This window comes from Castanea sativa, chromosome 3, assembly GCF_040712315.1.
Source record: "Castanea sativa cultivar Marrone di Chiusa Pesio chromosome 3, ASM4071231v1".
NCBI classification, from domain to species: domain Eukaryota; kingdom Viridiplantae; phylum Streptophyta; class Magnoliopsida; order Fagales; family Fagaceae; genus Castanea; species Castanea sativa.
Window position 1 is genome coordinate 59,087,506 of NC_134015.1, and position 14,463 is coordinate 59,101,968.

Genomic DNA, 14,463 nt, shown 5'->3' on the forward strand with positions numbered 1-14,463 from the left:
GTATATAAGTTTTCTATCCAAGAAATTAACAAAATTTTGTATCATGAGGTGAAACAAAGACATATGTAGTAGCAGTAACCTTAAATTTCAATTAATGCAAGCTTTTTTTATCTTGTAAGAAACGGCTAAAGAGAGTTTGATAGTTTATTTACGAAAATTACTTTTTAAAAATATATGAAAAACCGTAAAATAATTTTTTTAAACAAAGTAGGGGAGAAGAAAATAACAGAAGAAGAGCTCATACATCTACTCGGCTTTAAAAAATATTGAGATTTGCACTACTTTTATAGTGTTCATGATTAACCTTGCAAATTTGAAGATAAATTATTAACGTTTGAGTTTAAATTGGACTTGTTAGAAAGATAGAGTTTCGCTTTTTGTTAAGTTTGGATTAAACAAAAATAATTTTATTTTAAAAAAATGATAATGATGTGGCAAACTTTAGAGAGGTCAATAAAAAATTAAAGACTTCGGTTTATATATATATTAACAAATCGTAGTTAAAACTTGTTAATTACTAATATTTTTGATAGGGGTCTAAACCTAAAAGTATATATATACATACAAACATGCTCATATGTAGTTACGTATGCTTTTTCTCTTTTACTTGAAAAGGTGAGTTGAAATTTTGTAAGAAAGCTAAACTTAATTATATAATAGAAACATATTCATTCAAATTCTGTTTTAGATGTTTTAACGTAATAATTCATATAACATTGAATAAGTCATATGCTATCAAGGAATTGAAGAATCAATAAGTTTTATATAAAAAATTGAATTTAAATTAATTATTTATGTTGTATTTGTAATATATTTTTAGCTTTATTAATGTACTATCAGATTTGTTTTTTTGGTTAAACTTTTATATGTTTGAATTTTTTACTTAAAAAAATAATTTCATTTATAACTCGCAAATAACAAAACAATACACCAATCAACAATCAAATTTGGAAACTATCATTCCAACCACTTTCTCAAACAACTCAATTTTCTTTACAATTGACATCTTATCGTATAACTTTGCACTCTTCTTATTACAAAGACCAAAAAATTAATCACAAGAAAAAAAAATTGAAGGAAAAAAAAAAAAGAACTCAAGAAAATAATGAAAAAAATAACTAAGCATTGATACACGGTCTAAAAAGTGCATAATTAACAAAACTTAAAACTCTTAGACAATATTTCATTACTCATACCAAATTAGGTATTTTATTTTAAATTTAAGAATGAATAGTCATGTATTATTTTCACAAAAATAATAAATTTGTAATTTTTTTTTATGAGATACTATAATTTTGTCACCTTTTTTTAAAAAAAATTATTTTTAAGGTTTAAAAAAAAAGTATTTTTAGGAGGAAAAAGAAAAACTATTAAAAATTCTAATTTGTGACTATATATAATAAAATCCGGGAAACGGTGCGTTTTCGGGTTTCCCTTCCGTTAAAACCCTAAACCCTGTGATTCTCTGTGTTCTCTCTCTCTCTCTCTCTCTTCAATGGTTAAGCTTTCGAAACCCACAGCTACAATGGACAACCAGAAGAACAAGAAGCAGAAGAAGAAGACGAAGTCTTCAGGACCAAAGGCCAAATCCATGAAAGTATCGGAGCCTATCCCAAAACCGAACCCGTTCGAGAACATTTGGTCTCGAAGAAAATTCGATATCCTCGGAAAGAAGCGAAAGGGCGAAGAGCGCCGCATTGGTCTCGCTCGCTCTCTTGGTATCCAGAAGAGGAAGCAGACTCTGCTCAAAGAGTACGAGCAAAGCACCAAGTCTTCGGTTTTCTTGGATAACCGAATCGGCGAACAAGGAGAAGCGCTTCCCGAATTCGATAAAGCCCTTCTCCGCTCTCAGCGCCACCGTCAGGTTAGGGTTTCTTATTTTTGATTGATCGAAATTGAGAATTGTTTGTAAAAGTTTTTCAAATTTTTGGTTTGGTTTGGTTTGGTTTGGTTTTTGTAGTTGAAATTGGGGAAAAAGAGCAAGTTTAATTTAGAGGAAGAAGAAGACGAAGACGAAGAGGATGGTTTTGGATTTGGAGGTCTTGGTGGTGAAAGGGATGATTTTGAGGATGAGATGCTGCCTTTTGATGAAGATTATGATGAAGGTATGTGGATTTTAAGTATTTGGTTATGAACACTTTGTTGACAATGTTGTGTTGATTTCGCGAAACTAGTAACTGGGGTATTTGTTGTATAGCTGCTTACACATGTAGAAAAGGAACAAACTGCTCTTGGATGAAAGATCCACCCGTTGGATATTTCCACTTTACAAACTGCTCTTGGATAATACTAAATTGGTTTTAAATATGACTTTCTTTTTTGATAATCAAGTGAATTTCATTGAAACACGCTAAGAAAAGCAACACAGTACAGGGCAAGCTGAAAAAAACTACAACAATTCCATGCCTAAACAGCCCAATATATCTAAGCAGATTAGTTAGCATTAGGACTGCATGAAAGTAAACAAACATTGAAACCCCATCTACAAAAAATGTCTTTGTTTTCATCAGTATAGAGAAATGAAATTTTGAACTCAATTCTAGCTCTTGCTTTCTGATGGCAGCAATTATTCAATCCTCAGAGTCAATGCATCTTGTATCTTATGTAGAAAAGCATTTCAAAGCTTCCAAAACTGGTATACAGTAGCACCAAATCCAAGCTTACAAGTTATGACCTTTAAACTTCTCCCTTTCCAGTTGTTTCCAGCCCATTCAACAATTCTTCCCCAGTCAGTTTCTGGGTTGTCTTAAACCAATTATCACTCTCCAAAGTCTTTTAGCTGCAGGGAAATTAAAGAACAACTGGGCTCGACTCTCTGTACTAGCTCTGCATAGTAGAGACAGCACATCACTACCAACACCCCATTTAGCTAATCTATCTCTTATTAGCACCCTATCCTTCCCTGCAAGCCAACAGATGAATGCATGCCTAGGGAATGGTTGTGGAAAGTGAGAACCAAATCAATTTCCACCAATTCACCACAGGAGCCTTATATCTGATTTGTATGCATCCATACCACCTGATCAGACTCACCAAGAATTACCTCAGGCAACTTTCTCTATATACTTACAATATTTTTAGATCTAGCAGGTCTCCATGCCCAGGTTTGGTTACTAATGACAGTTGACAGCATAGCAAGTAGTAGAACTAGCAGCATCATAGACTACACTATGCCCATACTCTAAAAGCAGAGGGCCATCCAGGTGCCAATTGTCATGCCATAAATATATGCTAGAACCATCACCGACCTGGAATTTAATTCTTAATCTCACTAACCCTCTAATCTTCAGGATTTTCCTCCAACCCCAGGAACATTGTTGATGAACCTTTCCTTGCCAAAAGCTTTGGATCTTCAACATATGACATTTCAATGGGAAAAAAAAAAAAAAAAAAAAAAAAAAAATCCCGAATAGAAGAAAAGGTGTATTGAAATGATCTTCAACTATTTAAAAATTGGCCCTATCTTAGTTTTTATGTCACTAGTTTGTATATCTTTATTTTTATTTCGAATTAGTATCCCCAAGGTACTACATTTTGGTATGAACATTTGAGCAACTTTCATAGGCTGTTGTTCAGTTAGACATTTAGTAAACTTGCTTGGATTTCAGAATTGTACAATATGGTTTTTGTAGTTTATTTTTGTGATAGGTTTATTAGACAGTTGCAATTGCTTGGTGTTTGATTCTTCATTCTTTGGGATTCTGTCCATGACATCAACAATACTTTTGATTGTGCAGAAGAGTCAGCCATTTTAAAGCAACTTCATGGTCCTAAGACACAGGATCCAATGGATAGTGGTCTGATTGAAGGAGAAGAAAATGTGAGGCCTGTTTTGCTATCTTAGTTTTGATATTCACATGTTATATTATTATTTGTAACTTGGATCCCTAATTAGTGTGACCATTTAGGTTGTTAATGTGAGGATACTATCTTATTTTGGATTCTTTTGTTTGATGTTTTAGTCTTATATCTCCTAATTGCTCTTTTTTTACTATCTTTTTTTGGGAGTTTATTTTTTTTCCTTATTCCATCTTGTGGCAGTGAGCTGTTTTGCAGCTTTATGCAATCATGATTGTTTTTTTCTATCCTTTATGTGTTTGTTCCTTTAAGACATAATTTGTCTTGATGCCAGGTGATCCTCGTACTGTTACTTGATTACTTAGATTGGCAACTCCTTTTATGTAGTTTTAATCATTTAGTTTATACACGTTTCCTGATCTGAAGATTAGAGTTTTCTGACCCAAAATCATATTCCTGGAATGGATTATGTCATTTGTTGAATGTATTCTCTAAGTGTAAGAAAGTGATGTGTTTTCTTGGAAGTGACTTTCATATTCACAGCTAGTAACATTGATTCAATTGGCATTGACATAATAGGAATATTTTGTCTATTAAGGAGGATTCCCCAAATTCTCAGTATTATCTATTAATGAAGAAGTGTCTGTGTGTGAGTGCAAGCACACATGTGCTTGGGGGTGCTTGCGTGTTCATTTGTGTTTGGATGATGTTAGATGATGTGTTGAACTGATTCAAAGAATTGTATTTTTACTGCAGAGACACAAAACCAAGAAAGAAGTGATGGAGGAAATTATCTCAAAGAGCAAATTTTTTAAGGTGATTTTTTTTATGTTATTGAAACTGCTTTTTAAATGAAATTGCATTTATTTCCAATCTTTTTCTTCAATTTACGTTTTCCACTAATTCTTCAAGGCTCAAAAAGCAAAAGAGAAGGAAGAAAATGAACGTTTGATGGAAGACTTGGACAAAAACTTCACATCCTTGGTGCAGTCTGAGGCCTTATTATCTTTAACTGAACCAGGCAAGATGAATGCTTTGAAGGCTCTTGTGAACAAGAGCATTCCAAATGAAAGGAAGAACGATAACTCATCTACAACTCAAAAAATAGAAAATTTTAATCAGGTATGGTCTTCTGATGAAGGTTCTAGAATTTGACAACTATTATTATTATTATTATTTTTTGGTGGATAAGTTAGATCCTAACAACTTTTATTCAAGAAATATGGCATTTGGGGTTTCTAATTTAGCCTCTGTTGTTGGAGGTCTCATTTCTTATTCTTCCCCCTTGCTGCCCCACCAAATCTTCACCTTGGCATACAATGTTTTCTGATTCTTAAACCATCTCCAGGAGGGTTGTTTGTGTCTTTCCTTAGGTTATCATTTTTCACATACATTGTAATGGTGTAGTGTTTGGCTACTTCACAGTTTCAAGCTTTAAATTTTTGTATTTGGCAGGATCAACCTGATTCTTATGATAAACTTGTGAAAGAGATGGCACTGGAGATGCGTGCTCGCCCCTCAGATAGGACGAAGACTCCTGAGGAGATTGCCCAAGAGGAGAGAGAACGACTAGAGCATTTGGAGGTATGAGTGCCTCATACTCAATGATAATTGTGCGTGTGCGTGTGCGTGCGTGCGTGCGTATGTATGGGTGCATGTGCATGCTTGCTAATATGATATTTTGAGTCCGATTTAGAACAACTTATTTAGCTAAAACTGAAATTTTTTTGCTGAAAGTATAGAAAAAAAGAAGAAGTTAAAAGCTAGTTGAATAGTACAATAAGATCTATGAATAATACCAAAAAATACAATGGGACCCATGAAAAAGTACCAAAAGAAGCTAAAAACTCAAAATAAGTTGAACTTTTCATCAAATCCCAAACAAACTCGTAGTTCTTGTTAACATGACCGGTTTTGCAGTTGGTTACTGTTGGTAGTGACTTTAGTATGTAGTTTCTGAATATCTTATTAGGGTTCTTGAATATTGCTTGGCTTGGCCAATATTGAGTTTAATCCTGTATAATACTAATTTCTAATACAAGTTATTTGAAAATTGTAATTCTTCCAAGTCAATGGTAGTGAGATATTGAACGTACACTATGCAATATGCATGGATTGGCACACTTGTCATTGAGCTTTGAGAATGTGGGTCCTGTTTTATTGAGTTATATATCTTCAATTTTAAGTTGAAATATTTGTTGTTGCCCCTTAGTTCTGGTGTGATTGCATGTCAACACCATTTTGTGAAGAAAATGGGGTTCTAGTATGGTTGCATTTAAATAAATAAAAAATTTCAAAGGAATCTGGAAAGAAACTGTATTGTGACCTCAAAAAGGATTTTCATTTCTTTGTGGTGGTATGAAATGCACCATTATTTTTTAATATAAACTTGAAGACTTACAAATTTGTATTATGTACTACATTTCAGGAAGAGCGACAAAAGAGAATGCTTGCTCCTGAAGATGCCAGTGATGAAGACAATGATGATTCTGACAAACCATCTACCAAGGGGCTGAGATCCATATCGGGGGATGCTCTTGTTGATTCCTTCTCACTTGAAGAAGAGCCTAGGACTAAAAAGGGTTGGGTGGATGAGGTTCTTGCAAGAAGGAACAAGAATAATTCTGATAGTGAAGCTGATGATTCTTCTGGTGACTCAGAGACTGCTGAAGATGATAGTGACGAAGAAGGATCCGATGAAGATGATGATGAAGGTGAAAATAAACTTTCATTGAAGGACTGGGAACAAAGTGACGATGATCATATTGGCACAGATTTGGAAGATGATGAAGAAGAGGGTGAAGAAGAAGAAGATGCTAATGAGAAAGAAATGGGATCAAGAGACCAGAAAAAGGCAAAGAAAAGTGATTCTGTTGAAATTAGTAACAAAGATGGAGATTCTCTACATGCCAAAAAAACGAAAGCAGATGGTAAAACTGTTTCTACTCGACCAGACCTTCCCTACTTAATTGAAGCTCCAAAGAGTTTGGAGGATTTATGTGCATTGTTGGACAATCGTTCTAATACTGAGGTTATTTTGATAATCAGTCGAATTCGGGCAAGCAATGCAATCAAGCTTGCGGCGGAAAATAGAAAGAAAATGCAAGTAAGAAACTTTTGGTTGCTATTATGACTACTATATATTTACTTTGTAAACCAAGGTTTCCCATCTCTTGGAAACTTGATTTAAATTCCAGAAAGCCTGGCTCGGCTTTTAATGTTATCATATAATTATGAGTGGATTTTATAAGGTGACTAATATCATCCAGATATTATTGTGCATTCTTTTTACGATGCTTTTTGCTGTTTGTCTTCGTAACTATAGTTAATAATTCATAACAAACTAAATTATCCTTTGAGCATTCATTTTATATGAAATCTAATAATGGCACGACATTTTGTTAAAAATTTTATTCAAACATCACAAGTTGAGATGTTGGTGAGTCAACTTAGATACTTATCAATATTGCTGCTCCTTTATAGGTATTTTATGGTGTATTGCTTCAGTATTTTGCCATCTTAGCAAATAAAAATCCTTTGAATTTCGAGCTACTTAATTTACTAGTGAAGCCATTGATGGAGATGAGTGTGGAGATTCCGTACTTTGCTGCAATATGTGCTCGTCAGAGGATATTACGGACTCGAACACAATTTTGTGAGATCATCAAAGACCCAGGTTAGACCTGATAAATACTTGTTCACTGCTGTTTTATTTTATTTTTTTCCCCAACATGATTCGATTATTTTTGTTCCTGCAGAAATTAGCAGTTGGCCTTCTTCAAAAACGTTGTTTCTCTTGAGGCTCTGGTCCATGATATTCCCATGCTCTGACTTCCGTCATGTGGTCATGACTCCAGCAATATTGCTCATGTGTGAATATCTGATGCGCTGTCCCATTGTGTCGGGTCGGGATAGTGCTATTGGATCTTTCTTATGCTCTGTGCTTCTCTCTGTATGTATAAACCTATTTGCTATTTCCTCTTTTTCAATAGTTAGTGCATTTTACTTATGAAATTTTTAATAACAAGGTTTGTTGAAGAGTCTTGACTTGTGCTACACAAGCATTATTTCTACCATCATATGTTTGTTATCCTCAACTCCAATGTTTTAAAACCCTGATAATTCATTGACCTGGAAAGTACCTGGATTGGGGTTCATAGGTCATTAATATAATATAAAACACTTTATACAAAAATAGGCACACAGCTTAAAACATGTGTTTATGAACAATTATTTTTATTTTGGAAATAATGATTAGAGTTAACATAAGAAGCTTTAAATATTGGTCATGAAAATTTCTGTTGGCCTAATGTTTGATGAAAAGTAATGGGTCCTTATATATGATTAGCTACAGTTCATAAATGATAAACCTGGGTTCAATCCAGCTTGTAGTACTTGTTAAAGCACAACCCACTGGCCATGACCTTATGGTGGATGGATGGTGAGCAAACATTATTCAGTTTGGTTTTTAACTAAAAAGGTTGAAGTATGACCTGACCGGGTTATGGCCAGTTGCTGTTCCACCATCTGATTCAGTCTGGGTTGAAGCGTTGTGCAACATTGTGGATAGTGATGGAAATTACTGAAGTTCTTTTCAATATTCCACATGTCAATGGTGTAATAAATTCATTTCATTTGACTTCTATGCTTGTTCAACTATTTTGTTCATTATGCATACCTCTCTCTTAGTATACTGTACTCCTTGATTTTGCCTTTTAGTTTTCCTAATGTGTCATTAATGAAGTTTTGAGTGATCTAATATGGGTTTAATTGTTAAATGTTAATATAATGTCTGCTGCACGATTGAATTTTATGTCATCCCATTTTCCTGCAAGAGTTGCAATTTCAGGTTATTCATTTGATTAATTTATGTTGCAGGTCACTAGACAATCTCAGAAGTTCTGTCCCGAAGCAATAATGTTTCTCCAGACTTTGCTGATGGCAGCTACAGACAAGAAGCCAGTTTCATGTCAGGATTCTCAGGTATGACTCCTAATGCATTATTTGTGATTTCTGTGACAGTTTTAATGTTAAAAGATGCATAATGGTTTTCTTCATCAACTTGCATATGCTTCAGACTATACTTGATGGGCGCTATATTAAAGTAGCACGAAGAAATGACTATTCTCTGTTTATTTTGTTGCAGTTTAATCATCTTACTGAATTAAAAGCACTCAGGCCCTTGCTTTGTATACGTAATTGTGTAGATGAGATCAGTCCTCTGAATTTCATCATGATAATGGACATGCCTGAGGACTCTCCTTTTTTCAGCTCTGATAATTTCAGGTTGGTAGTTGATGGGGTTTGGTTCAGTACTTTATTCTTGAATATGCTATAATGTGTTGTAGTATTGGAACTAGATTATACATTGTGATATCCCTTAGAGTGGTATAGTGGCCTTGTGAAGACATTATGCATTTCTTTATTTCTACTAGACATTGTTTAAGACTGAACCTCAGAATTTCTCCATTTAGACGGAAGCAACAATGTAAAGATTGGTTTCTTTAAATGGTTTGTATGGACATGTATTTTACTCCTAGAAGTATGTGGGTTAAAAATCTTTACCAAAATGTTGGGGCTTATACGGTTTTCTTCAAATATATTAGATTTCATAATATTCTAAGAATTTCCACTTCTCAGTGAGATGTCAGAGGAAGAATAGAAAGTGGTATGTGTTGCGGAGACTCAATTCTGAATTGAGTGCTGTGCTGTAAATGGGGTCTAAATCCTGCTGTGATTTGTAAAAAGAGTTGTTAGGGGGGTTTGATTTTTAGAGCTTGTGACAATGAATCTATAAGATGCTGTTGTTTGTTTTTCTGCGCTGTCTTTTGGCTTGGGCGGCCTGTTGCGGCTGTTGTGTTGTTTAGGTGTTGGTACCTCTGTTTTGGTCCTTCAGGAGATTTTGTCGTTTGTTGTTAATGAAGATTACTTATTCTTCAAAAATGAAAAGAAAAAAAAAATTCCACGTCTGTAAGTTGTTGATATTTGATTAAATTGACCTTCCAATTTGCAGGGCTAGTGTGTTGTTAACTATGATTGAAACCCTACAAGGATATGTTAACATTTATGAGGGATTTTCTTCCTTTCCTGAAATGTTCTTGCCAATTTCAATGTTGTTACGTGAGGCGGCACAACAGGAAAATTTACCACATGTGTTGCAAGATAAATTTAAAAATGTTGCTCAACTCATTAAGACAAAAGTAGATGAACATCACAAGCTGCGGCGACCACTTCTAATGCGGAAGCAAAAGCCAGTGCCTATCAAAATGCTGAATCCAAAATTTGAGGAGAAGTAATTTTCTTTCCCCTGCTCTTAACCACATGTTAAAACTTTGTTGCAATAGATAATGTTACTGAGAATAACTGGTTGGATCTGAGAATTTGTCATGTTGTTTTGCAGCTTTGTTAAGGGTAGAGATTATGATCCAGATCGTGAACGGGCTGAGAAGAGAAAGTTGCAGAAACAAGTAAAACGTGAAGCTAAGGGGGCAGCTCGTGAATTGCGGAAAGACACATTTTTCTTACTTGAGGTTAAGGAAAAAGAAAGAGCATTACGGGAAAAAGAAAGAGCAGAGAAGTATGGGAAGGCATTAGCTTTCCTTCAAGAACAAGAACATGGTATAAAATCTGGACAATTAGGAAAAGGCAGGAAGAGGGGAAGATGAATCTGACTTCTGATTCTTGTATTACATGCTATCATTATTTAGGTGGTGTTCAGGTATACATAATATTCTTTGAATTGAAGTGAAATGAAGCCTTGGAATTGGAATCAGAGGCGCAATTTTGATTTTTTGTATTATTATTGTTAACTTAAGAAATTATAAGCAAGTTTTTCCGTTCTCATATTGAGTCATGCTAGGTCGACTCTAAGCGCATTTTGAGACCCTTGAACAGATTTCTTGAGATGCATACTCTTAACAGAGTTGGCTAGTGTCTTTTGAGATAGAAATATCAATCTTTTGTGTACCCTTGCCAGGATTAAACTAGGATAAATTAAACTGAAATATGAATTTATGAAGTACATTAAGGGCATAGAGAAGGATCCATTATTCAATATTCTACTCAAAGTCCAACCAGCAATCTAGTTTGTAATTTTTGCAATACTGCAGAAGAAGCTATACCATTGTTAACCGGCTGAGTTGTCAGGCAACAGGTATATGCTTCTCCTCTCACATTTGGTGGGTCTCACTCTTTAATGGAATCCACCAATTATGAGAGAGAGAGGAACATACACCAGGTGATAGGTATATTTTTCCGTAAAAGTAGGTGTTTGCAATTTGTTTTAAAGTGAAAATAGATCAATACAAAATATGTAATGGTCCCTTGATAAGGGCTTCAAAATCTTTTTTTTTATTTTTTTTATTTGATTTGCTTGCTCAGACTCATCAAAGCAGTGAGGAGTACTACTCCCCCCTAAATAGTTCCAAATCTTATTTTATTATTATTATTAATAGTTTCAAACCTTAATTATTTTGTAATTGTAAAATAATGTCTAATTTATTCTCCCTAAAAATTAAACAATTACTATTTGGTCCAATTAAGTCTACTTCAGTCCAATTAGGTTTACTTCAGTCCATTTTGGTCCAATTTGGACTAATAGGCCTTAAATTAATTCTTTTTGTAGATTGCTTTTTCAAGTTTAGCTCAAAAATTCATTTTTTTTTCTTAATTTTTGGGCTGAAAAATATGAGATTTTATTATATTTGGGCCGCTCTTTAGTTTTGAGTTAAAAAATGCAAACAAAATAGACATTAGAAATATGAGCCCTAAAAATGCAATAAAAATGATAAATATTCAAGTCTTATTCGGTCCACTTTAGTTTTGTCCATTTCGGTCCTATTTAGTCAACATTAGTCCTATTCGGTCCTACATGTTCTTATTCGGTCCATGTGGGTTCTATTCGGTCCACATTGGTCCATTTTGTTCTATTCAGTCCACTTCGGTCCTCCTTGTTCCCATTCGGGCCACTTTGTTCTATTTGATCCATTTGTGTCCACTTCAGTTTATTTTGTTCAACTTCGGTCTGTTTTTGTGTACTTGCATATGGGGAAAAAATATGTTTGGGTTTGGGCGAGAGTACCTATTCTAAATTTGAATATATATATATATATATATATATATATATATATATATATATTTTAAATATAGATCACAAACTCTTAATATCTAAAATCTTAAGTATAATATTTTTTGTTGAGCTACACTAACGTAGCATTTTAGTCCACATCAGTCATTTAAGTGAAAGTCTTTCTAAATATTAACGCTATGAATATACAAATCTAATTTTTAGACAGTTACTCATTTGTTTTAACATCATTACTTTTAAATTAATTGCATGAGGTTGATTATAAATTCAAGAAAAATAAATAAATAAATAAATATATATATATGTATGTATGTATGTATAATTTTTATTTAAATAAATTATTCAAATTCTTCATTCTCTTAAAAGAGATTATTATGATAATCAAAACTTGTAACAAACTTATATTGAATATGTATAATTTATTATCTAAATTTTATTGTTGATAATTTGTTCCCCTAAAAATTAAACAATTTCAAAAAGTAATTTCCATTACTCTATTCTTACAAATATATAATTTTATCATTTTTGATGTATTTGATTGATATTATTCTTTTATGAAATGATCCATATTCTTCAAACTATTGTTATTATGTATCATATTTTCCTAATTTCTTTTGGTATAATTAGAATTATTAAGTTTCAAATTTATTATTCAAATCTTCATTCTCTTAAGGAGGTTATTATGATAACCAAAACTTATCATATAATTACAATTGATATTATTTAAATAATTAATAGTACTCTCAACCCAAACTTGTATTCTGCCATACTTAAGTAGGTATGCCAAATTGGACAGAAATGATCTAAAATGGACCAAATGGATTGAATGGACCAAAGTGGACCGAATGGACCAAATTGAACTGAATGACCTAAGTGTATTGAATGGACCAATTGGATTGATTAGACCTAACTGGACCGAATAGACTAAAGTGGACTGAATAGTACAAAGTGGACCATATGGACCAAATCAGACCGAATATATCGAAGTGGACTGAATGGACCGAATAGGCCAAAGTGGACCGAATCACAGAATTGGACAGAATGGACCGAATTCACCATATTAAACCAAATGGACCGAATGGAACGAACAGAACTGAATAGACCGAATTGATTGAAGTAGACTGAATGGACCTAATTGAACTGAAGTGGATTGAATTTGACCAAAATTGACCAAAGTGGACTGAAGTAGAATTTTGAGTAAAAAGATATAATCAAAATACTGAAACTTGTTCTAATATGAAAAATCAGCTTACTCTTATCAAAATCTTTTTTTTTTTTTTAGGATTTTCCCCATACGTTTTTTGCTTATTTTTTAAGCTGATTGGACTTAATTTTTACGCAAATCTAGCTTATTTTCTAAGCAACTAACACCTATATAAATAAGGGAGGCCTCCCAACATTCCGCAAAACTAATCCCTGACCCTTCTCTTTCCCCTTACGTTGAAGAAATTCTAGAAGTTTTGCTTTAGGAATTTCTTTTCTGTTAAGTGGCTCTTATTTAGATCTTGAAAAAAATTCATTCTCCTTGATTTCTGAAATAATTCTCTCATGGAGGAATACATTCATGCAGGTAAGTTTCCATCTCTTTATTTACATGTTCATATAACTGATTCAATTCTCCATGCTCTTAAAATGTTCTTCCCCCCTTTTTTTTGCCTTGATTCTTTTATGGTTATATGATGTATGTTTGTTTATGTGTATGTATTTTGTTCATGTAGTTATGTGATGCATATGATTAAATCCTAAATTTGTTGCTTTATGTAAAACAAAATCTGATTTGAATTATTTTTCAAAACCTCATTGTTTTCTTAAACCAAAAATCAGATCTGAATTATTTTTTAAAACCTGAATAATCAAGTATCAATTCAAAGAAAAATCATACCAAAATTATAAGAGAGAGAGATATACTACTTGTAATGGGAAATTAAAAAAATACAACACCAAAATGTATGAATTCAAAATAGAGTTTTAAAAATTATAATGATTCATCAATATAAAGTTGAGTTGCAAGAAATAATATAAAAAAAATGAAGAGAGAGAGAGAGAGAGAGAGAGAGAGAGAGAGAGAGAGAGAGAGAGAGAGAGAATAACCACTTTTCAAGAGAGAACGTGAGAGAATAATAAGAAATTTATAGAAAATTGGTAAAAAAATCTAAATCCTACAATAATTAAATAGGATTCATTATTAACTGTAATCAAAGTCCAACTAGAAACTTTGATATCGGAGAATGTATTTACCTTTGCACCTTTCTGTGTCCGTTTAGGATTGCAATTTATTTGTTAAGAATAAAAAGTGAGAGAGAGGAAGACCGAATAGTTTGTATATTCTGTGTAAATAACCATGTACAATAAAGAGTCTTATATGGGCTAAGTATGTGTGAAGTACAAGTAATATGAATGTACTACAAGTATAGTATACTGGGCTAAGCTCGATGGGCTAGACTAAACTAAGCTATATACTAATATCCCCCCTCAAACTCGAGGTGGCAAGGAGGAAGCCAACTGGAGTTTGGATATCAAATCTTGAAGACGACCAGGCAAGTGAGTTTTGGTGAAGATATCAGTAGGCTGGTCGGCAA

The 14,463-nt window shown here is 33.3% G+C and overlaps 1 protein-coding gene across 1 annotated transcript; it reads left to right on the plus strand.

Moving 5' to 3' along the window:
- Positions 1 to 1,426: 1,426 nt before the first annotated feature.
- LOC142628029 (uncharacterized) lies at positions 1,427 to 10,639 on the plus strand. The gene is made up of 13 exons (XM_075801967.1): positions 1,427 to 1,864; positions 1,961 to 2,105; positions 3,738 to 3,820; positions 4,555 to 4,614; positions 4,711 to 4,920; positions 5,254 to 5,382; positions 6,227 to 6,904; positions 7,282 to 7,474; positions 7,557 to 7,750; positions 8,677 to 8,781; positions 8,945 to 9,084; positions 9,812 to 10,090; positions 10,199 to 10,639. Exons 1-13 carry the CDS (start codon positions 1,496 to 1,498, stop codon positions 10,461 to 10,463), a joined length of 2,850 nt encoding a protein of 949 aa, XP_075658082.1. The 5' UTR covers positions 1,427 to 1,495; the 3' UTR covers positions 10,464 to 10,639.
- Positions 10,640 to 14,463: the final 3,824 nt, after the last annotated feature.

What these genes read in the sequence shown, in the direction of transcription:
- LOC142628029 (XM_075801967.1), top strand. Translation starts at nt 1,496, where the DNA reads ATGGTTAAGCTTTCGAAACCCACAGCTACAATGGACAACCAGAAGAAC. An exon ending in TGATGAAGATTATGATGAAG is followed by an intron (nt 2,106 to 3,737) that starts GTATGTGGATTT and finishes TTGATTGTGCAG; the next exon opens with AAGAGTCAGCCATTTTAAAG. An exon ending in TGATTGAAGGAGAAGAAAAT is followed by an intron (nt 3,821 to 4,554) that starts GTGAGGCCTGTT and finishes TTTTTACTGCAG; the next exon opens with AGACACAAAACCAAGAAAGA.